This window comes from Clupea harengus, chromosome 7 (genome assembly GCF_900700415.2).
Source record: "Clupea harengus chromosome 7, Ch_v2.0.2, whole genome shotgun sequence".
Classification (NCBI taxonomy): Eukaryota; Metazoa; Chordata; class Actinopteri; order Clupeiformes; family Clupeidae; genus Clupea; species Clupea harengus.
Genome location: NC_045158.1, coordinates 16,338,399 through 16,361,458, shown reverse-complemented (window position 1 = coordinate 16,361,458; position 23,060 = coordinate 16,338,399). Strand labels below are relative to the sequence as shown.

General features: G+C 47.1%; 1 protein-coding gene across 3 annotated transcripts in view; it reads right to left on the bottom strand.

Moving 5' to 3' along the window:
* The window catches only part of pdzd2 (PDZ domain containing 2), a 77,841-nt gene that overhangs the window by 25,936 nt on the left and 28,845 nt on the right, over nucleotides 1-23,060 (bottom strand). For all 3 annotated transcript variants that reach the window (XR_006152494.1, XM_031570678.1, XM_031570679.2), the window contains 4 exons: nucleotides 11,678-12,218; nucleotides 6,516-6,661; nucleotides 4,167-4,299; nucleotides 2,808-2,978 (listed from right to left, as the gene is read on the bottom strand). Coding sequence is in view for 2 of the 3 variants with exons in the window: in XM_031570678.1 (XP_031426538.1) it covers nucleotides 2,808-2,978; nucleotides 4,167-4,299; nucleotides 6,516-6,661; nucleotides 11,678-12,218 (991 nt within the window). In the remaining variant the exon portion in view is untranslated. The remainder of the gene's footprint in view (nucleotides 1-2,807; nucleotides 2,979-4,166; nucleotides 4,300-6,515; nucleotides 6,662-11,677; nucleotides 12,219-23,060) is intronic.

The following is a 23,060-nucleotide window of genomic DNA, read 5'->3' as shown; positions in this document are numbered from 1 at the left end:
TGTCAGTTTTTTTATTGCACAAACGACTCACTGCAACACACATGTGTTATATATATATGTAGGCGACACAGGACACACACACACACGCAGGCCTGAGGTCGCCGTGAATTCAACTTCTGCCTTTAACCCATCCCGGATCGTCCCTCCTCCAGGATCCTCCAGGAGCAGTGGGCAGCTTCTCAGCGCCCGGGGACGCTGTTCTTTTTTTGCATGTTTTTCTGTTGGGGTTCTTAGTGGAAGAAACCCCTTGTGAACACAGGGAGAACATGCAAACTCCACACAGAAAGGCCTGGGAGATAGCCCACCTGAGCACTGAAGGTCTGGGGAGGACCTGCCCCCCAGAGCCAACAGCGCCCCATGTGGGAATCGAACCCATGACCGTCTTGCTGTGAGGCGGCAGTGCAAGCACTTGAGCCACCGTGCCACCTACAGCACAGGATGAGTGGTTCACATGCATGAGAATTATGCTCATGAGTTTCAAGGGTTTGGATAAGATCCTGCTAAATAAGGAGGCAGAACAACGAGGCTGGATCTTCCTTCTCGCCTACCCGTCCTTCCTGTACATCTTCCTCACACACACACACACACACACACACAGACACACACACACACACACACACACACACACACACACACACACACACACACACACACACACACACACACACACACACACACCAAATTTGCCTTTAACCCTCCTTCCCCTCCATCGTCTTTCTGTTAGCGAAGCGGCCCACTCCACTCCAGCAACCTGATAAGGACATTCACAAACCCACCGCCTACACCCTCCGAGTGCCTAAGAGAGGAGTGGAGAGGAGTGGAGTGGGTCTAGGCAGTTTTTACATTTGGGGAGAGAGAGAAAGAGAGAGAGAGAGAGAGAGACAGAGAAAGAAAGAGAGAGAGAGAGAGAGAGAGAAACAGAGAGAGAAAGAGAGAGAGAGAAAGAAAGAGAGAGAGAGACAGAGAGAGAGAGCGAGAGAGAGAGCGAGAGAGAGAGAGAAAGAGAGAGAGAGAGAGAAAGAGAGTGAGTTCAGTGTGGTCAGGCTAACCTGAGGCTCCTTTTACACTTCCCTCAGACGCATAATGTCGGCGCCGAGGGACTATAAAGTGAGGGGTTTTATTGCTGCCTCCAAAAATGGCACAGTGGAGATGTGCCGTCTGATAGCTGACTCCCGCTAATGTCACCGCTATCAGATGAGAGCGGGGCGGGCAGCAGGGGCAGATAAGGAATCCTCTCCGCCTGCCTCGTGCGCATCGACGACAAAATGATCCAAAAAAGCACAGGAGGAGGAGATAGGGCCTCACACTCTGTTCTGCCACTTTCCTGGCTCGAGTGGAAGCCTCGCAAAGAACAACAACCCATCATCTCCGCGAGTGGGGAATGTGTTCTTGGCACATAGAACATCTCAGGGCCATGTCCTCAGTGTAAATAAGAACAGTGAGTGTTTTGTGATGGGGCCCTTTGCTGAGAACTTTCTACGTGATTGTAATGGTGTGTGTGTGTGTGTGTGTGTGTGTGTGTGTGTGTGTGTGTGTGTGTGTGTGTGTGTGTGTGTGTGTGTGTGTGTGTGTGTGTGTGTGTGTGAACGAGGAGTTTCAGCTGTGCATAGACGGCAGAGTGTGCAGGAGCAGAATCAGCTGTGCTTGATAGCCAGCAGGAGCTCTGGAATGATAATGTAATTAGACCGCAGACTGGAGCAATGCACTCATTTGCCCCTCTCTTTCTTTCTTCCTCCTTTTTTGCAGACAAAAACAGTGAAACAACACCACAAAGAGCCGGCTGGTAACTGGGGCTATGTGTGTGTGTGTGTGTGTGTGTGTGTGTGTGTGTGTGTGTGTGTGTGTGTGTGTGTGTATGTGTGTGTGCAGGGAAGGGAAGGGGCTGACCCACTTTACTCCCTACTAACAAGCCTCTTGAAGCAGAGCAACACTGGCACCATCTCTCCTCTCCTCTCCTCTTCTTCGCTCTGCTCCTCTTCCTCTTGAATCTCACCATTACAATCACACAGCCCAGCAGCCCCCAACCAAGCAGGACCACAGAAAACAGGACAGGCCAAGCACCTCCCCATGTGCCCCCTCCCCGCCCTGGACTCATGGGTCGCTCGGGTAAGGGTCGTCCCCTGCTCCTCGGGCTCTTTCCCCTGCCTTCCCGCCGCGCCGTGGCTCGTTTAAAGTTTAACGCGGAGTGACAGCACTCAGCGGATGCGCGGGCGTGCGGCTGCACCACAGAGGATGAATAATTCCTCATCCGAAGCTGCACCGTGCCGCATTGTGGAGCACTTCCGTGAGTCGGAGGCCACGTAATAATTATGTCACCACAACACAGGCGACCTGAGTGCCTGAGTATAGCTCGGAAGGTAGCAGATGATGTGCTGGCTCTTTAAAAGGGCGACACTCCCAGTGACATAAACTGATCAGATGTCGTTGTGCACCCAAAACAACGGTGCCTAGACCAGAAACTGTTGCCTGTAAATTCGTGGGGGTGCAAGTGGTGAAAACGTACACGTGGTGGGTGGTGGTGTAGCTAACAAAACCATGTGGGGGATGAGTGATTTGTTTTTGGCTTCATGCGTCTGTGCTCACGTACACACTCTCAACACAAACATTCACTTCTTTTTAACAAGAACAACGGAAATATTTTGTAATACTTAGGCATGTGCATACCACACACACAAACAAACACAAACAAACACACACACAGACACACACACACACACAGAGTGCCACACAATAGAGATGGAGACAGCAGATAACAGACATGTCGTGCAGCCCTCTCCGCTCCGCTTGGCAGGCAGGCGCAGACGTACCGACTCGTGTGTGGCCAGCGAGAGGCTGCTGGCGGTCACGTCCTCCGCTTCCGGCTCCATGTTCTCCTTGTCCTCGCTGGGGGAGGGCGAGGCGTCCTGGGACTGGCATGTGCTCACCAGGTCAGGCAGGCTGGTGGATGGGTACTTGTGGAAGTCCACCTCCGACTCATCCTGGACGAGGAAAAGAGAGAGAGAGTAGAGAGGATGAGAGCGGGGAAAGTGGTGTGTGTGTGCGTGTGTGTGTGTGTGTGTGACTTCAATGAGTGTATGTTCGAGCGCGTGTGTATTTGTAACTCTTAACTCTGAAAGCTAGCTGCTTTTCAGTTTTTTTTCTTCGTTTTTTTCCCCCTGCAGCCCATTAAAGATTTCCTCTTCAATTTTTCAGATCTCTCAGGCAGCAGCAGCAGCAGCTCCCCGTGGGATGGTTTAAAATCCCGCCATGTGCAAAACAGTTTTAGCTAAATACAATGTGAGGAATAACACCAAAGGAGTACAGTGTTACCTCACGGCACCATCTTGTAGATGCTGATAAGTAGACAGAAGCAGAGGGAAAAAACTCGACTGCCAATGATCAGCTCTAAGAGGAGTCTGGTTCAAAATAAACAGCAGCCATTTGCAGAGGGAAAAGTCATGGTGCTCGGTCAGAGTGGAAATGAAGTTGAACGAAGTTCAGGAAAAGTAACTTCATAATGAAACTGTCAGTGAATGTTGAGGACATACAATCTAGTTCCATCTGGATATTTAAGGAACAGAGCATATGCAATATTGAAGTAAATCCTTAGGGCTTTAAGTTTTCATATGCTTGCAGGATATGCATTATACCACTGACAGATGTGGATTTAAATATATGGATACATACTACGGGCTGCATTACACCTTCCCTCCTTTTCTTTCCCTTTTATATGCACTTTTATATCATACAGACACATGCACACATAACACTTGAGCACTTAGTATATGCATAATTGGATGTAGGGCCCATTGAAGTGCACACTTTCCCTTGAAGTCCCATCAAGTGTAAATGAAGGTTCAAGGGCCTTTTTCTTATAAATCGGAACCCTTTTAAAATGGCGCTATAGACTACCCCAGGCACCCAAGTGTGTAGGGAAAACCTGTGTGTTCTTCAGTTATCCAGTGAGGCACAGGCCCCTAAACAATGCTGTTAAATGTGATTATGTGTGTGTGTGTGTGTGTGTGTGTGTGTGTGTGTGTGTGTGTGTGTGTGTGTGTGTGTGTGTGTGTGTGTGTGTGCGTGCGTGCGTGCGTGCGTGCGTGCGTGCGTGCGTGCGTGCGTGCGTGCGTGCGTGCGTGCGTGCGTGCGTGCGTGTGTGTGGACTCGGGGCGGGGGTCAGCACTCACCCTGCTGGCCACCACCAGCTGCACCAGGCCGGCCGCAGTGCGCAGGATGGCCACGGCTTCGTGGTGCGAGAGCCCCACCAGTGACTGTCCGTTAATCATCAACAGCTCGTCTCCCGCCTTCAGCCTGCCATCCCTGACACAAACACAACAATAAGGACAGAGTCAGCACATTCAGGAGCAGACACAAGCAGCACAGAAATTAACCAATCACACTTTGTCATTTGGCGGCTTACAGTTAAAAAACAAACGGAGTATATCTGATGAGCTTGCCTGTGTGTGTGTGTGTGTGTGTGTGTGTGTGTGTGTGTGTGTGTGTGTGTGTGAATGAGAGGCGTGTGTGTGCATACAGTTCATCAGTATGTGCGGCCCCTGGGAGTCAAACCCTGTATCGTATCATTGTTAGCATCTTGCCCACTGAGCTACAGTAGTCAGTAAACATACTGTGATTGGAGGAAAAACAAAACATTTGGCTTTGTTGCATCTCCTTTGGTAAAGCTCCACGCTGAAAAGACCTTGCTATAGGTCTATTGGGTTAACCCATCTTCCGCGTTTTAACATGTGAAATCAGGCGTGTTTCCTCTGTGTTTTTGTCAGCTTGCTTATCATACAACAGCACCTTACTGGAAACAGACATTTCTGTTGGAGTCATTATTGCCTTTCTCCACTACCGATTGATGTGATGAAAGCCTGCGTCACAAAAATAGGCACAACTTTCTAGTCTCACCCCCCACTGGCTTTAATTGAGGATCGTTCTACTGATGAGGTGGTACAGAGAGATGTCACAGTCACTCAAGCGCACCTAACCCAGATCCAGCTGCAATGCCGAGGAGAACTGTCCCTGTTACTGTGTCTGTCTGCTGCTATACTGTTCTCTGATCTGTAATCACGGTCTCCCGAGGTGGCGCAAGCCCATGGTAACGGCCTGTCTAATTCATCATCACAAGCCAATGAACAGGAAATGAGGACGGGGAGAGAAACTTCAAACGGGCTGTGAACACATTATCAATTTTTGAAGCTTTCCTTGAAGCCAAATCACCCTCCATCTCTTCCTCTCTCTCTCTCTCTGGTGGACTGATGTGAAAGAGATTGACATTGTGGCTTATGTAAGACAGGAAGCAAAACGTTGCATCTTCAATGTCCCCATAGAGAGAGGCTAAAATGACCACCCTTTTCCACTGATATACCATCAGTTTAGAGAGAGAGAGAGAGACAGAAAGAGAAAGAATATAACGGAGGAGAGACGGGGGGAGAGATCTGAAAAGCAGTCATTGGCTTGATTCAGACATGACTCATGCCTGTGCATTCCAACAAAAAAAAGTTATTCTCATAAACTCCCACATTGGTGGGTCATATTTGTACTTTCATTGTTTGCCATGGGGGCCACAGTTCCATGCAAAGCCACAAAGATATTAAATGTTTGATTCATGACCAGCTTGGCCATGCTCCCTATCCTATTATCCGTCAGAGAGACAGCCCACCCTCATTCAGATAGCCCAGGCCTTCTTTAGGCATTCCTCAAGACGACCCAGACATTTCAGGGCCACATTCGTCCTGATATTAATTCTCGTCTCTTTGAGGAGAAGGCGTAGAAATTTCTTCCTAAACGTTCCCCATTAAGCTTAAATATCACCCAGGGGGTCATTTGGACTGTTTGGGAATGAGTGATTTTTGTCCAACATCAATGTTTGGCTCATTACCGTACAGTTGTTGTTTTTTCCACAATTCTGCCAGAGGGTCTTTTAATGATTTGTGAAAAGGGAAGCTAGTCAGCAAAATTCCCTGACATGTTTGAGCGTTATTATGCCAAAACATGCAGACTGCTGAACAATTTGCGGTGAGCTGCCATCCAGTTGAGACCATGCACATACGTGTCTAATTGCAGACAGCATGATTCTACCTGCTTTCTAACCACACTCCATATCACTCCTTAAATCTGCGAGAGCAAGTGCAAGATCCTAAGAAAATTGATACTTGATTTTGCAAAAGAGGTGAACACACTCTTAACATCACAGCAACTTTAAAACCATCATTTCATTCAAATAATTTAATTTCAATGTCTTTGCTGTTGTGGGTTTTGGACAGATGGCATGCCTTGTTGAACATTAACATGTTTGACCACTGCATCCCCCTCTAAAGCTCACAGACAGTGATGTGTGGTGACCTTGGCAACTCTCTGTCTATGGGAAGAGGCTGGGCATCACTGTTGGTTTGAAGATGACTATGGTGACTGAAAGGCCCTTAAGAGACCAGCACAAGCGCATACACGTAAGCAACTGATGAGTGCCGTTGCCGTCTCCAAGCGTCCGTTGCCATAACACCACGTGATTGTGATGGCGACGGGTGAGTTACCTTTGTGCAGCGCCTCCCTCCTCCACGTGGGCCACGACGATGCCGTGAGGGGAGCGCTTGGAGCCGCGGCCGCCGGTGATCTGGATGCCTAAACCGTCCTGCCCCTTCACCATGTGCATCTTCCATATGCGACTCCCTTCTCTGGGCTGAGAGAGAAATAGAGAGGGAGAGAGAGAGAAAAAGAGGGAGAGAGAGAGAAAGAGATGTTGGCATGTTTTAATAATTTATCAACATAGAGCCTCCTCTAACCTTGAAACTTAAGATAATTCCCATTCTTATAAATCAGCGGGGGGGGGGGGGGGGGGGGGGGGGACAGAAGAAGGAAGGTAGGGAGAAATTCACTACAGATTCCTTGACATAACATTAGGTACTGCTTTAATGCAGTTATGCTAACCCTAACCTTGGAACTCACACTCACTCTTCTTTATATAAATCTATCCTTAAGGTAACATGAGACATTTCTTGACATATTCCAAGCATTACATAAAGTCTCCCCCATTTCCTTCCCCCTTTTTTTTTACAGACAAACACACTGCTTTAGCTAGTGTAAGACAGGAAAAGACACCCAAACAAAAGCCTCACATCCTCAAAGTATATCACACTATTCTGTGAATCACATTTTTTTCTTTCCTTATTTTTGACAGCACGTTTTCCCTTTCCCTCTCAGAAACTTTATCTGGTTCTCTGTGCAGATTTGGAGGCATGAGGTCTGATGCCTTTTCCATCTCAGTTGAGATGAATCCATTTGATCTCGTCTGCTTCCTCTTCAGGCTATCTATAAATAATACCTGAGGAGCATTTAGCAGCAACTGTGTCTGACAGCCACTGGAGCCTGAAACGGCCCCCGCCGTCGAGCTTCAGTCTGAGCTGAACATCATTAATCCCAAGCTGTCCGTGGCTATTAATGACGCCAAGGAATAGAAACGCATTGTGGGGAGGTTGGTCGTGCCTTATGGGTGCCATTATCCGGAAGATTTGAAGATTTCGGTTGACTAATAAAGGTAGACGGGACAGACTTGTGAATGCACTCAATGACACATCTTCGAAAACATCCCTAAAAATACATTGGGTGGGGAGTTTGGGTTTTGAAGCCTTCAAGTGCCAGTTCAAGTTTCACTGCCAGCATTGTTGGGTCTGAGCAGTTGGACCTTGCAAAATGCTAGGACCTACATCCTTTGATATTTGTAATCATACAAATAGTATCTTTTTGTAAGTAGGTAGTTATTGCATATCCCACTATAAATGTATATGTTCTACATACTACAAATATACTGGAACCAGAACAGGGCACTGTGAGAGGCTGGGCTGTGATGTGTGGGATGTGTGTGATGTGTGTGATGTGTGTGGTGTGTGTGATCTGTGTGGTGTGTGTGATGTGTGAGCTGATTCACCCTGTGCAGAGTGGCCTGTGGGCTTCCCCTGCTCTTCCATGCTCTGGTTAAGTCAGCCACGGGGCCATGCTCAGTCACTGAGCAGGCTCACACAACCCCCTGCTCTTCTTCCTCTGCCGCCTCTTCGTCTTCGTCTTCTGTGAAAGATTACAGGAGCAGCTTTGCTCTTTGGTGGTCGAAGCGTGTGCGTGCGTTTGTGTGTGTATGTGTGTGTGTGGAAGAAGAGAAAAAACTCAGTGACCTAGAGAGGTTCTGCAATTCATTCTGTTCCTTTTCCATGCGGCGAGCTTAGTCTCTTCCCCGCTTTCCTATCCCCCCCCCCCCCCCTCTGATCCTTGTGTTTACATTAAGTGTAGGAAAGACATATAGAAAAAAAATTACATTTTCCCACACTGATGAAGATGATTTTTCTCGTGTCATTTAAAGGTGGGTGTGGCAGAGTCATTGGCTTCTCAGGTCCCACCTCCAGTGTTATTGAACCCCCTCCCTTCCCCTCTCATCCCCCAGGGAGATCAGCGGTACGTTTATTAAGCCTCAGCCTACAACCCTCTTCATTAATGTGCCACGTTGACCACAATGGTCATCTGGACCACATGAAAAGGACGCGGAGTGCAGCAAGCCTCTTTCTGATGCTAATGAGCGCACATCAAACGCGTTCAATTACGCTACAGAATGGGAGGGTCCATTTTAAAGTGTCCCCATAGTGAGGGTTCACTGTGCATCATGGAAAAACCTGAGGGTTGTATCTGTCCAGTGTAAATAACCCACACAGAGTTTGTGAATGAGCGTAGTCATGGTAAGCTAGTGACTATTGCATTACATAAACACTCAAGTAATCAAGTCATTAGTAGCCTTCAGACACCTCTAACCATCAGGGGAAGGATATGACTGGCATTAGCATATAATTAGCATAACGTGTGCACTTAAAAGACCACCTTAGTTAAACTGCAGGCTGGTTTACTATCTCTTTCTGACATTGATATAAACTTAGGGGCAACATGAAATTAGAGTTTAGAGATTCTCACGTGATATCAGAAAATACAAAAAAAAAATCAAAATCAATCAAAAACAAGAAGAAGGCAAACACATCCCTCCAATAGCCTGCGTCGGCGTGCTCCTTCCCACAAGCCTGTGTTGGTGTGCTACAACTCTCCCACCTGGAGCAAAATACATGTACATGTTACTGTCAACTGACACAGTGAAGAGCTTTCGGGGATTTAGGTGTTTTCCTTCTCTATTTAGTTAGCACGCTAATCCAACTGCGTGCGTAACCCCTTAGAAAGCGGCCAGGACATGTGAGGTTCGCAGAAAGGCAGGCATGCTGAGTGTAAATCGCCTCAGAAACCCAACCCACCCAGCGGGCAGGTCTGAGCTAGTCCCATTTCTCTGGAGGAGAAGCTGCAGGGTGGAGAGGTGAGGTTGGAGATGTAAGCTATAGGATAGCGGAGGTGGAGGCAGGCCAGTGAATACGCCCCACGGGCGGAGGTGAGTCACTGACAGTGAGGAATGGTGTTGTCAGATGAGAGGTCTTGTTCCCACGGTACTACTCCACACTTCAGATGGAGTGGCAGGTTGTTTTTACTGCAGCTACTGACAGTTATATGACTCACCAAGCCCCAGCATGAGAAAACCAACAGTGGATCATCCAAGGATGGGCTCTAATGCTCTGATGCTTCCCAAGCACGTGTTGTGTGTTTGAAGTCTGCAGAGGGATATGATGATCCCCCGCACAACTCAAGATTGTCAACCATGACAATGTCAAATGTAAGGTGTCAAATCTGACCACAAAGAATAAAGTGTAAGTGCTGAAGCCCTAATGTCAACCTACAGCCAAAGTAAGGATGCACTACTCCTGTGACGAGGTTTCAGGTAAAGCCTGGATTATAAGATCACTTGAAGTTAATTGGACACCTGGAGAGATGCTGTGCACTGGTTGGTCAAATTATGGAGCCAATGACTGAGCCCCTCTTGCTACCACAGTCAATTTTACATCTAAAATACGTATATCACTTACAACAATGTTCCGAAAAGAGAGACGATGCACAGTTCCGGTATCTTTCATGCCTTAATCCATGTGGGCAACATAATGGGCTCTGGATTTTATTTGTGTGTCTGCTACTATTGGTGCTCTCACTGTTAATGCCCATGCCTGTACAAACGGAGCAGGATCAAGAAGCTCAGTCAGATTTACTCGTTGAGTCTTGAGTCTTGCACAAAAGAGCTCAGAAAATCTTCAGCTTTGGGGTTCTCATGCAACCACATGTGCACACTCCTCTAACAATAATGTGGACAGAGTGTAATGATGTCACCATTGAACCTAGTCCACCATGCTTAGCTCACTTACAGAGAGCAATGGGACATCGAAAATAACAATAATTAGTGCTAAAATAGTATAAAACATGATATAAAATGAGACTATAGACTGTCCCCACACAACGTCAAGGAAGATTAAAAAAACTCCTAAAAACTTTTTGAGGAAGAGTCTGTACTGTGTTTACCACCCATCTAACAAACCAGGCAAGTCATTACAGCAGTGTAGAGCTCTGATCCCCCCAACCCCCCATCTGCCTCCCACTCTGATGTGGTTCTCAGCAAATGACTTAACTCTGGGGCCCCCTACACCAGCCCCTCAGCATGGCCTCTGGGAGCAGAGGGGACTGAACATGCTGGAGATGCTCAGGCTTCAGCCCTCCCACGGAGTAGCAGTGTCAGGGAGGGCTCGGACCCGGTACGCATCTGACCCACATCTGAGCCGGATCATAGCCGGATCGGGGCCAGAGCAGCTCCAGGGTCGGCTGCCATCGGTGTTGGTGACCACAGACACATGGAGGCATCTTTCTTTGGGGCAACAAGGGCTTTATTTAGAGTCAGTAGCCCCACTGCTGCTGCATCTGAAACACAGAGGGAGTGGAAGCCTCCTCGGGGGAAAGTGCAGATCAGAAACACATGCGTGCGCGAGCCGCAGCGCCGAGCCCAAACTACAAATTAGCCCGACCAGCACGGACCAACCCTCCCTGCGTCTGAGGGCAGCCATGTCAAGCAGCTGTTATTTATAGGCCGTTCGCACACATGAAGGGAGTCGGTTAAGGGGTCAGATCCATCACTAGGAACTGGTCACAAGCTGACAGAGTCGGCAGGGAGCCATGCTAGATATCTTATGCCTTCCCTGGTGCAGAGGTCCCACTCTTTCATTTTTGAGGATTGGACACATTGGAACAGCTTGTCCTTACCCCTCATGCTGTGTTCTGGTCAAAAATGAGGATTCATGACATCCTTCACCCTACCTACTTCAATGGATAAAATAAATGATAGTAAGATTTGTTGTGTCTCCAGGCATTAAAATGAATGTCTAAGACTGCAATACTATGTATGAAGATAAATGGTAAAGTTGTCAGATGTCAATTCTGACCAGAACCACAAAAAGTGCAACCATGTTGCGAACACGAAGATGAAATGGCTTTGAAATATATGTATACAGTATATGGTATAAGTTAAAGGAGAAATATGGAAATCTGAATGCATATACTGTATGGCATGGGTGCGGGTGCTTGTCAGATCACTCATCACAGCACAATCAACTGAATATTACAAATAATCTATGGCTTCAGGAGTACTCTTGGCTAAATATATCACCTATATCATCTATCATCTATATCAAGAATATATAGCTTCAGGAGTACTCTTGCCAGGTTCTTCAAGGCCCTGAAAGGCAGCGTGAGAGGCTCTCAAGTCTTCACTTAGTGAGGGTTGCATGAGGACGGTATATCTCACCTGACAGGAGGGTTCGCTGTTCAGAGACTCAGCCTTGTAGTTGTCTGAGAGGCGCGCACGGGGTCGGGCTGGCAGCGTGGCCGTGCTCCCTATGGCCATGTGATTGGCCAGCGGGAAAGACGGAGGGCCGGGAGGGACATTGAGAGGTCCCTCCTCAGTGGGCGTGTCCATGGGGGTGCTGGGCTCCGAGGGCGTGGCCTCGGTCTCCGTGGAGGCGTAGCCATTCTCGTGCTCGAAGTCCCGGCTGTCCCGGCTTCCCCTGCTGTCGCGCGTGAGCGAGGAGCGGGAGATCACGCCGAACTTGCGCGACCGCTTGCCGTTCAGAGTGGGGCTCCCCGCCGACTCTGGCGGGGCGCTGGGCCGGGGCTCGGCAGGGCCGTCCACCACACCCACACCCACACCCACGCTACCGCCACCCCCACCCCCACCCCCGCTGCCACTGATGCTGCAGTTGCATGGAGGGAGAGGGGCCTTCCGTTTGATCCTCCGCAACATGATCAGGTAGATGCAGCCGCCATTCCAGCACTGGTCTGCCAGGTAACTGCAGGAAGACAGAGGAGTATAGATAAAGAGAGAAAGAGAGAGAGGGGAAACACAGATGTAAACCTGTTAGCTGTTGAACAATGACTAGATTAACATTTTGGAAAAACTGGAGAAATTCATTTCCATTTATTTTCATCTTCCAATTATATTTCCACTTGTGTTTATTTTCAATGGATCACACCATTTGAACACGCCTAAAACCCAGTGATACTTTTTCCACCTTTTAGCCACTCCGCTGTACACGGGCACGTTCAGTTGCAATTTCATATGAATCCTGGCAGACAAAATGACTCCCATTCCCCATGTGTGTCTTGGCTTATTCTCTTCCCATTCTGCCATGAGGATGGGGTACTGCTGTGTGTCTAGCTCATGGGAACCAAGGAAAGCACACCCAGCACCTGTCAAAGCTGTTGGTGTAGGAGGTGAGATGGTCATTGTCTGACATAATCCCTCATAACCTGCAGAACAAAACGTCTTTTGGCAAATATGCTGCAGTGTTCTGGAGCTCTCTGAAAACAGGAAGTGTAATAATAATTAGGGAAGCCGGCCGCGCAGTGCCAAACTCCGTCTAGACGAGCAAAGGGAGAGAGAGAGAGAGAGAGAGAGACAGATAGAGAGAGAGAGAGAGAGAGAGGAACCGGAGGAGAGGGGAAATATGCCCTTGAAAATGATATGGCAATGAAAAAAGGTGTTTCCCATGCAGTTTGCCCTGGAATAACCCTGGGGGATGTGCTTACTGTTGCATTCATATTCACTCCTTCTCTCCCCCCCCCCTCTCTCTCTTTCAGTGTCTCTATACTAACTCAGTTTATTGATCCTCTCTGTCCCTGCTAACCTTGTTCACTTGATCGTTGCAGAGATTAACCTAGTTAACAACGTAGACTCTCAGCATGGGACTTTATAACACTCTGCAAGCCTGTCAGTGCCTCAGTCAGACGTTTGAGAAGAAAGGGCAACCACTCTTTATTGTGGGAACATATTAACTTTCTTCAGTGCAATGGCTTTCCAAAGCAACCAAAAAAGGTTAATCATTCATGCTACCTGTTCAGACAGTTAACGTAACAACACCTGAAGGATCGTCCTCCATGGGCTGTGCGCCCTGCGATGGAATACTTTGCCACCCAGATGACATGTCAGCCAGTACACAAACTAAACTCTCCTCCTGTTTTCAGAGCAATTCAAATTTGAAAAACGAACAACACACTCTCAATCGCTTTCAACAACAAGTGATAAACAGAAAGTAGGGCTGCTGAAGGAAGGATGAAAAACAGCACTAGGACTGAAAAACAAGTTTCACCCCCCCAGCTGTCTTTCCTGCACACAGCACACCAGGAAGAGAACTACAAACCTTGAACTCAGTTTAGGACACAAACACGACTGTCCCCATCACTGATGGCCTCTCTGTGTGTCTGCAGGCTGTCAGTGTGACTCATCTCTCTCCCTCTCCCTCCTCAGAGGCTGAGTCCTCTTCCTCCCGCTTGCCAGACACACTTTCAATCAGCACGTGGAGCTCTGACAGTAACTGTGGGCGCTACAGATCCCCCCCCTTACACACACACACACACACACAGACACACACACACACACAAACACACACACACACACACAAACACCTCGACAGCCCCAGCCTGGCCACACGGTGGGGAAACACAAAAACCCTAACTGGGGGGATGCTATTCTCTGGGCGATGCTCACCGCCGTGACGCAATGGCCTGACAAAGGATTCGCTTACACCCAGGAAAAAAGGCCAGGGCGAGACAGACAATGAGGAGGCCAAACTCGATCAAAACAAAAGAGTGACCACAAGAGAGTCGGCAAAACCAAAATAAACAGGGTTGTTGCAGACTTCTGAGAGATTGACTAGAAACTATTTAGGCAAAGACTCCTTTTTGGGGGATGGCTAAACAAGTCCAATGGATTCCAAACACTTTATTTACTGATACAGATTCCTTCATGGAAATTCTTTTTTATGGAATTTTTGAAAATGTTGCCCAAAATGCACACCAGCACGTAGACTGCGACAGTTCACTTTTCAATAACTTGTCTAATATCTTTCGGAGCTAAATCTCTTCACTCATAAAGTGATGCCAGTTGGCCATGCAGAGTGTGTTGGAATCCCCCTCTACCTCTCTGGTCATATATCAACAAAGTGCGTGCTCTCTTTCCCATATTTCAAAACCAAACTGTCCCAGCCTCTGCTATTTATTTGATGGCTGAAAGGACTGCAAGCAGAGGCTTCTCTGTGGCCGTTTAAGTGTCCTTATATACTTTCACTTTCACACAGCTGCAATACACTGCACCATGAAAGCAAACATTTCTGCTCTGTTAGCGACCAGCAGCAGGAGTGTCATGGTTCAATACATCTTGTCTACCTAAGTGATCCCAGCATCCCAGCAAAATGAATAACAGAGAGTCCCAACCTGGAGGCCTCTGACAGTGACCGGCTTTCATCACTTGTGGATGCAGAGACCAACATGACGTACCTGTCACAAACATCGCTTTGAATAGCAGGTGACTTTAGTCAACAGTCTACAAATTGGCAGCGTGCATTTATCAGTCATGGATACTTAGTGAAAATATGTTATGTGCAAGAGACCGCGTGCCAAACCCATGTCCAAATTACACACTGAGGCCCAGAAGAGGGCCTGCTGGTCTGGCTCAGGCCGAGCACGGGAGTCCGCTAATGAGAAAGCACTGGCCTCTGATGGACAGGCTGGCTGTGGCAAATGAGAAGGTGTGAGGATGCAGAAGCCTGTATTTCAGAGCTCAAGATCACAGGGAATATTTCAGAGCATACTCAAAAACAAAGAGTTGTTTTGATACATTCTTTGGAACTTCCTGTACTTATAAGACCTGACTAATGCCAGAACCATTTCGTATCCTATTCTTACCCTTACCCCAACCCAGGATTGTATTCCTGAGGGGGTTACCCCCTCCAGCCCCCAACCCTACACCCCAAGCCTGTCGCATGCCATAGTATAGTGAGAATGATGTTTAGATTATTAGGCAGTGCATCGTTCAGACATTGAGATATGCATGTGAAATCTTTGAGGTGTATCTGTTGTTGTCCCTGGTATTGACATGTCCTAACCCATCGTGAGTATGGAAGGGGGTGGGTCTGGAATGCACTAGGTAATACTAGGTTGTTGGGCATGAGTACTTGCATGTGTCAGTGACAGGTTTAGCCGCTGTGGGAAGTCCCCAACCAATAGAACCTGGAATTTAACATCTTTTCCTATGGATAACTATAATTAATATCAATCAGAATCGATTAACTCCTCAATTGTAATGGATTTTAGTCTAATCATGGTATGATATGGACTAAGTGTGCTTTTGTTTTGTAGTGCTACATCAGTCAGACAGTAGAGACAAATCAAGTCGTGCAAAAGGGACTCGATAAGACCACAGCATTTGTGTCGCTTTCTCTGTAAAACTGTTTAGCTTTCATGTGATTTTGGAGAGGTGGAATATGGCCTCAGCTGCAGTATTTATGATTTTCAGTTTGTTGTTTATTTCTCCCTGTCATATACTGCTGGAAATGACACGTCTCTGACCCATTTATGCCAAGTTCCTTTAGATCCCATTCTTCTCTCCTCCTCCTGCGCTCAAGAAAACATCCACAGCCCAGGGGTTTACTGCCTTTATAGTTTTGTTTTTCAAATGTACTGTAAGACATTTCAAATAACTGCATTGAAACCGGGCAACTTGTGATCTGAAGCTTCACTGACTGTGTGTGTGTGTGTGTGTGTGTGTGTGTGTGTGTGTGTGTGTGTGTGTGTGTGTGTGTGTGTGTGTGTGTGTGTGTGTGTGTGTGTGTGTGTGTGTGTGTGTATGCATGTGCGTGTGTGTGCATGTGTATATGAGTGTGTGTGTGTGTGTGTGTCTGTGTCTGTGTGTGTGTGTGTGTGTGTGTGTGTGTGTGTGTGTGCATGTACACTTCAAAAAGTGCACATTTAGAACTCAACTGTCTGTCAAAAACGTTCTAAATGTGAGATGAAGGACACACAAAGACAGACAGCCATTTTATAGCTGCAGGTCCAGTTACTGCAAAACAAATCCTCTTAAAGAAAAAGGACGCTTAAACTTATGGCCGGCCTACAAAGAGATGAATTTAGAGGAATTCCTGCCGGACATCTTATGCATAGCAAACTCTCTTATAATAACATGAACCAATATTTGAAACTTGTAGCGGGATGGCTTGAGCAGGGCTGGAGTGCTGCTTAAATTGCATACACAAAGAATACATTGAATGGTGCCACGTGTGCCAGTGCTTCTCACAGAAAACAGCAGTTCAGCTTAGTCAGCTTATTCTTTTTCCAGTGGATCTATTTTGGACCGTTTAATTAACAACAACACTCTAGGTTTATCAGGACCATGTAGGAAAAGGCTGGTTACCTTGTTTGGTTTTCAAAATGGGTGGGTCTACATTTGACCACTATCAAGGGATCCATCTGCTTTTGTCATGTCTAGTTCAGGAAAAGAAAATTAATATTGATATGCAAGCTGGAGCTCTGGTCTGGCACAGTTCCATAAACACCTTATCTCTTTCCGGAACATTCCACTGTCCATCTACAGTATATCTTCTGAATGTTTACCATAGTAGTGGATTTCAATGAAGACTAGACTCCCCGTGGAAGAGAGAAATTACACAGGAATCCTGTCGGCTGCATGTTCCTCACATCTTGCGTCCCAGGCACTGCGTGGTGTGTCTACTGGGCCCTTTATGTACCCTTAAAAGAGACACTTTGAATCCATCAGGAGGAGCATTTGCTAAAGTTACAAAGACTCCAAAGTTTCCGGGCGAGACTTCTAGAGGTCTGTGTGAGTTCAAATGTGCTGGCCTTCTCAGACTGCTTGTTAAATTTGCACTTCTTATTAATGTTGACAAACCGACCTTCAGAGACATAAACTGCTATTGATATAACATTGCAGGCCCAGTTGAGTCTCAGGTTATTTCAGGTTTTACGACTTCACAGACTTGCACACTCACACCAACTCAAACAGTTACAAATACCTACAAATAAGCAAACAAAACAAAATTCAACCAAAAAATAAAACAGCTCTGAAGCACGCGCAGACTGGGGGCCCTTATCCAGAGACCACCAGGGCAGAGTCTCCTATCATGCCAAGGTAGACACATGTTCGCCATTACCTCCGCAAGTGAGAGAGGTCACCTGTGTAAGGGGCGATGGTGGGAGACCTGCTAGCCCTCAAGAAGCTCTCTCAGCATCCGATAAAGCCCAAACACAGGAAGAAAAAAACAAACAACCGTGATCTCAGGGCTGGCAGCCCGACCAGGAATTCTAACGCAGTAAAAACTAATGGGCGCCTGTAAAAGCCCAAACACCCTGCTGAGGCTACACCCCCCCCCCCCCCCCCCCCCTAACCCAACATACTCCAGCTCTCATCTCTGAGACGCACACGACTTACATCCAGAGCTGGATCTAGGGTGGGCGGTCGAAGGGTTTGGGGATGAGGGACAATCCACAGTTGTTTGGCCTTTTTCGTGCCACATGGAAATGAGAGCTTAAAAGCCTAAGTGTGCCTCCCACACACACATACACACACACACACACACACACACACACACACACACACACACACACACACACACACACACACTCACACACATACACACACACACAAGCGTAAGTGTGCTCATAATCTGCCCACATGCTTGACAGTTCTGCCTGAAAGCCAAACACGATGTGCTGAAGCTGAGGAATGTCATAGAGAACACACAGAAAGCCCTTTTGCAAATGGACCCATATGGAGACGCACACATGCACACACACACACAGACTCACACACACAGACTCTCACACACACATACACACAAGTGTCGGTATTGCTCATGCATGGCCTGAGGAATTCTTCGGCTATCCGCGACAGATGATCTCGTGTTTGCTTTCCCTGTGCGCTCGGACTTGGCGGCGGCTTCTGAGAATCACAGACGCTCGTCAGGGTTGACGCCCGCTCCTCCATCAATCGCTCTCCTCCACTTCCTGCCTCTCCGCTCCCATGGCCGCCGGCCATCTGGATGTAAACAACTGCACATGTGTACCGCGTATGTGTACTTGGGGATGCTGTGTGTGTGTGTGTGTGTGTGTGTGTGTGTGTGTGCGTGTGCGTGTGCGTGTGCGTGCGTGTGTGTGTCAGGGGATGCCCAATGCATCACATTGATATTCATAAGGAGATGAGCACGTGTGAATCAAGAGTGATGGCTGTTTGTGAGGCAGGTCAGGCCAGAGAGAAAGAGCCCAAGCCAACTGGTCTTTTCTTTCTGAATCTGAGCACAAACTATTGAAATCCCTGCTCACACTCAGCACTCCCAGCCCTTTCACTCGACTTATCCGTGATCCCCTGCATCCCAAACAGCAGAGAAGCTGAGCATTAGACAAGGAGAGAGAGAGAGAGAGAGCGAGAGAGAGAGAGAGAAAGAGAGAGAGAGAGAGAGAGAGAGAGGGCACAGCTAGGTGCCACACCTGCCACACCTTCTCCAATTCTCCTACCCCAATGCTGAACATTATATGAGAGGCCACACCTAGGTGCCTGTGGATCTCCTCCACCTCAAGGAAGACATCCCCCCAGGGCCTCTGCCCAGGGACAGGCAGCTGTCTTGGCTGGTGGGCCAGGCCTGGGATGGAGATCAGGGTAGTGTACATTCTACCTTCCTGGCTCAGGAGTCGGTACGGGAAGAGATCCCTCAAAGCACCTCTGGACCCCAGCCATCCTGTGCTATACGAAGATTTGCATGGATATCACTGATGCTTGATTTACCAGTGGAGGAATAGCAAAGTCATGTGGAACAGAAAAAAACTTTTCAACAGACACTTGCTGACTGAACACATGTGAAGTCTGTGGGAATGCACAGGGCAGTAATGCACATCTAGTATGTATTATACATGGGCATATCATCCATACCATAAGAAACCCCTTAAGTTAGATTCTGATCCATATATCAGCTTCATATGCTTTTCTACAAGTCTGAAATCAGGAGATGCAGTTTAGGGGTGGGAAAAAAATAGATTCTTCGATTTCTCTCGATTCTCTCTAGAACGATTCTGTCTCAATTCAGAAAAGTTCATAATCGATAATTTTTTTTTTACACATCCATTTTGTGTTGAAATGCAAGCTGCATCGATTATTGCATTGTTCATTGAAAGTCATAATTGTGACAAGGAAAAGCTTTTTCTCTAATAAAAAAATAGAGAAGGTAATTCATCTGATGATTTTCTTTAATTATCAAACACAAAGTAGGAAGTGATTTGAGAAAATCGACATGCATCGATAATCGTTTTAGCGGTTTATAATTGATAATCGATAATCGGTTTAGAATCGATAAGAATCGAATAATAATCGAATAATCGAATAATCGAATAATAATCTAATTCGGTTTAGAATCGAATAGTTGACCACTGAATCGGAATCGAATCGTTAGGTGCCAAGAGATTCCCACCCCTAATGCAGTTTGCATAGCTTATTAACCGCCATGGTGAGCTAGCATGTGCTGCATGTATAACACCCTTTAAACAATGACTCACATTGATTAAGCAGCCCTAGAAAAACAGGATTCAAACGAATTAAGTGCCTACAATTTATAGCATGGAATAAACAATATTTCGAAATGCTAATCTCTAGTAATGATCAGTTTAACAAACTCAGCTAAATCATTTCACAAAGAGAGGTCAGATCCTTCAGGTAACAGCTGTCTGCACTTTGTTTCATCTCGTGATGTTAAGAGAAACTGTTCCCGTATTCTATCTCTGTGGGCAGTTATGGAGTCTTTGCACCGGCTGAGGTCTGAAAATGGGAGAATTGAAAGAAGGAAAAAGCGATCACACCGATCTTGAAAATCTTTCAAAGCCCACACTTTGGAAGATTACAGGGTAGAGGAATTGGCTAAAAGTGGCACCTTTATCTGATCCATGACTGAGAACCGTACACCAACAAAACACTTGTGAAAAGCACCTCCAGCGAAGACCCAGTGCGGAGCCTGGGGGGCCTCCCCTCACCTCCCCTCGCCTCTGGCTTGCTTGTGGATTGTAGATTTAGCGGTCAGGGCCAGCTGTCAGCGCCCAAATCAGCGGCATCTACATATAGGGGTATGTGCCACATTACCTCCCACAGCCACCATCAAAGGGCCGACCCCAAAGGGAACGATAACCACTGACCCTCTGACCTTAATTATCTTGATTGAGACCCAGGAGGAGAGGAAGAAAAAAAATTCAGCAAATGAACCTTTTGTTTTCCTCTGGGGCAATCCCCTTCTCTCAAAGTCTCAGAATTACAAAGGTTTTTTTGGGGGGCTGTTGGTGGTGAAAAGGTTTATTGTTGTACTTGGTACAAATCTAAAAAGCACCATTGGCAGAGAAACTACTTGCACGTCGCGACCCTTGAGTCTGGCTGGCAGAGGCAGCCGTTCGGAGCCGTTCGGTGCCTACGCAAGACAAGAAAACACAATGAAGTAGTGCATGTTTGTGTGTGTGTGTGTGTGTGGTGGGTGGAAATAAATACCCTTGTGAAACACTGTAGTCTGAAAAGAGGCAGGGAGGCAGCCGGAGAGGAAGAAGCCAGGGGAAAAAACATGGTTATGAGGAGTTATATCTTAACCACGGAAATGTCTTATTTATGCCACAAAGTGGACTGTCTGGAATGGTAATGAATGGCAATAATCACTGGAGGTCAAGAGTTAACTGTCTGGGAGAAGACCTTGCTCAACTCTTCATGAAGAGGGGGGATTTAGCATGTGGCGTGGTTAAACTCTTTACACATACCTCAGAACCTCTCTAGGTCCACTGGGCCCGTTTTGTACTGTCTATAACATGTTCTTAGGCACCGATACTGAAGCAAGTTCAGTTTAAAAGTACTGCGTACTTCTCATATCAGCTTTTATTGTTACATGATATTCTAAAGGTTAAAGGTCAAACACGAAATAATCTGCACTTACACGAGAACGGCGTGTTATTATCTATTTCTTAAAGTGCAATAAGGACACTTAGTAAAAAAAGTGGGACTGTTTGAGCAAAGCTGTCCAAATTCAAGAGGCCCATTCCAGCACACCTGGCTGAGGAAGCAGAGAGCGGCACCATAGTTCCTCTGTGTCTCCTGGCTGAGTCTAGGCTGCCACGCCACGCCGCGCCGCTCCGCTCCATCCTGGGGGCCAGACGGGAGCTCGGGGAGGAAAAACATTCCAGAGAGCGGTGGGGAATGAGGCTAGAGGAACTACCTCTCTCAGCACTCTGCACTTAAAACAAGCACTTGCAAAAGAAAAGAAAAATGAACAGGGGGAAACGGTGCCCACCCACCCACCACAACCCCCCAACAAATAACTGAATCCATCTGAAAGTGCTTGGACAGCCCCCCAGTCAGGCAGCCCCCCTCCCCCCCACACACACACACCCCTGTTTCCCAACAGACCCCAGGACACAGCTGACTTCCTGGGCTCTCTGGACTCAGTATCCTTCCTTATTAAAGCATTTCTTCCTAAATTCCACCAGCCATTGTTGTCCACCACCTGCCTCTTTACACATGCACTTTAGAGAAACAACTGGCCTGCCTGTGTAAAACTGCTGATTACAAAGCCAGGGGCATCCCAGACACCTGGATCTATCTTATTGGTGGCTATGAGACTTTAAGGCTAGCTCACTTACATACGTCAAAAATATATGATTCACAGCAGCATTGGGTATTGCATGTGCATAGCGTGAATGGTGATCTAAGTATGCACTCATCTGACCAGGCAACACAGGTGTGGCAGAAAGTTCCAAGCCTGCATATATGGTGGATATGACTCCTGAGTATACATAAGCTAATATATCTTCGTGCAATGACAATTACACTCTGACAAAGCCTGACAGAAAGCATTAGAAGGGAAAGTCTTACATTTCTGTCAAGTTGCATGTTCAGCACAACCCCACAGCGTAAATCATTGAGTGTCCGCTGTTATAAGCTATTAGAAGATCTATGTATTTACCCTGAAAGTAATTCAATTACAGACCAAAGGCCTTGACCTCACTATTATTTATAATGACAAAAACTAAAAATCCATATTTCAGGCGATAGGTCATACTCGATACCAAGATATTTGACTGTGTCAACAACAGACATATCTCAAAGGTTTGGCAGCCACAGCAGTGGGGAACCACAGTGGACCCAGGCCAAAGTAACAGCCAGGGGGCTGTGCTTGCCTCTGCTGTCTGCACGGCCCTTAAGCCCCCTGGGACAGATGGCTCCCCACCTCTTAGCCATTTAGCCTGCTAAAACAAACAGGCCTCAGAGCACTGCAGCACAGGTTGTTATGGTGCCCTAAAAATGACCTGGGGTTTGTTGTGTCACAATGGACGCATTGTCCATTGTTTTGTTGTTGCTAGGTTTCACACTTTCTTTTGGGACATGCACTCTCGAGTTGCTTTAAGTTTGTTGTTTTTTTTATTTGCAGCTTGCTTCTCTCAACACCTTCCTCTAAACACTCGCTTGCTGTCATCCACATCCTCATCCTCTCACAAACATGCTGATGTATGGATTCATAAAAGCTGGAATGCTTCGAGGGAATAAGCAATGCCCAGCACTGTTACACACACTCACACACACAGAGTATCACCCTAACCCGCTTTGTGCTGTACAGCAGACAGCCAGTGTGACTCAGAGATAAGTAGATTTATATTCTCAGTTTACACACTGCATGCGCTCCCACACAAATAGCATCCTGCTTTCTTTATGCTCTCCACAAACTGACAGCCTCCATTCCTCTACCGCTTTGTCTCTCTTTCTCTTCCTCCTCTTCTCTCTCCCTGCAACTCCACTCTCTCATGATGGGAACTCAACACCCCATTAGCAA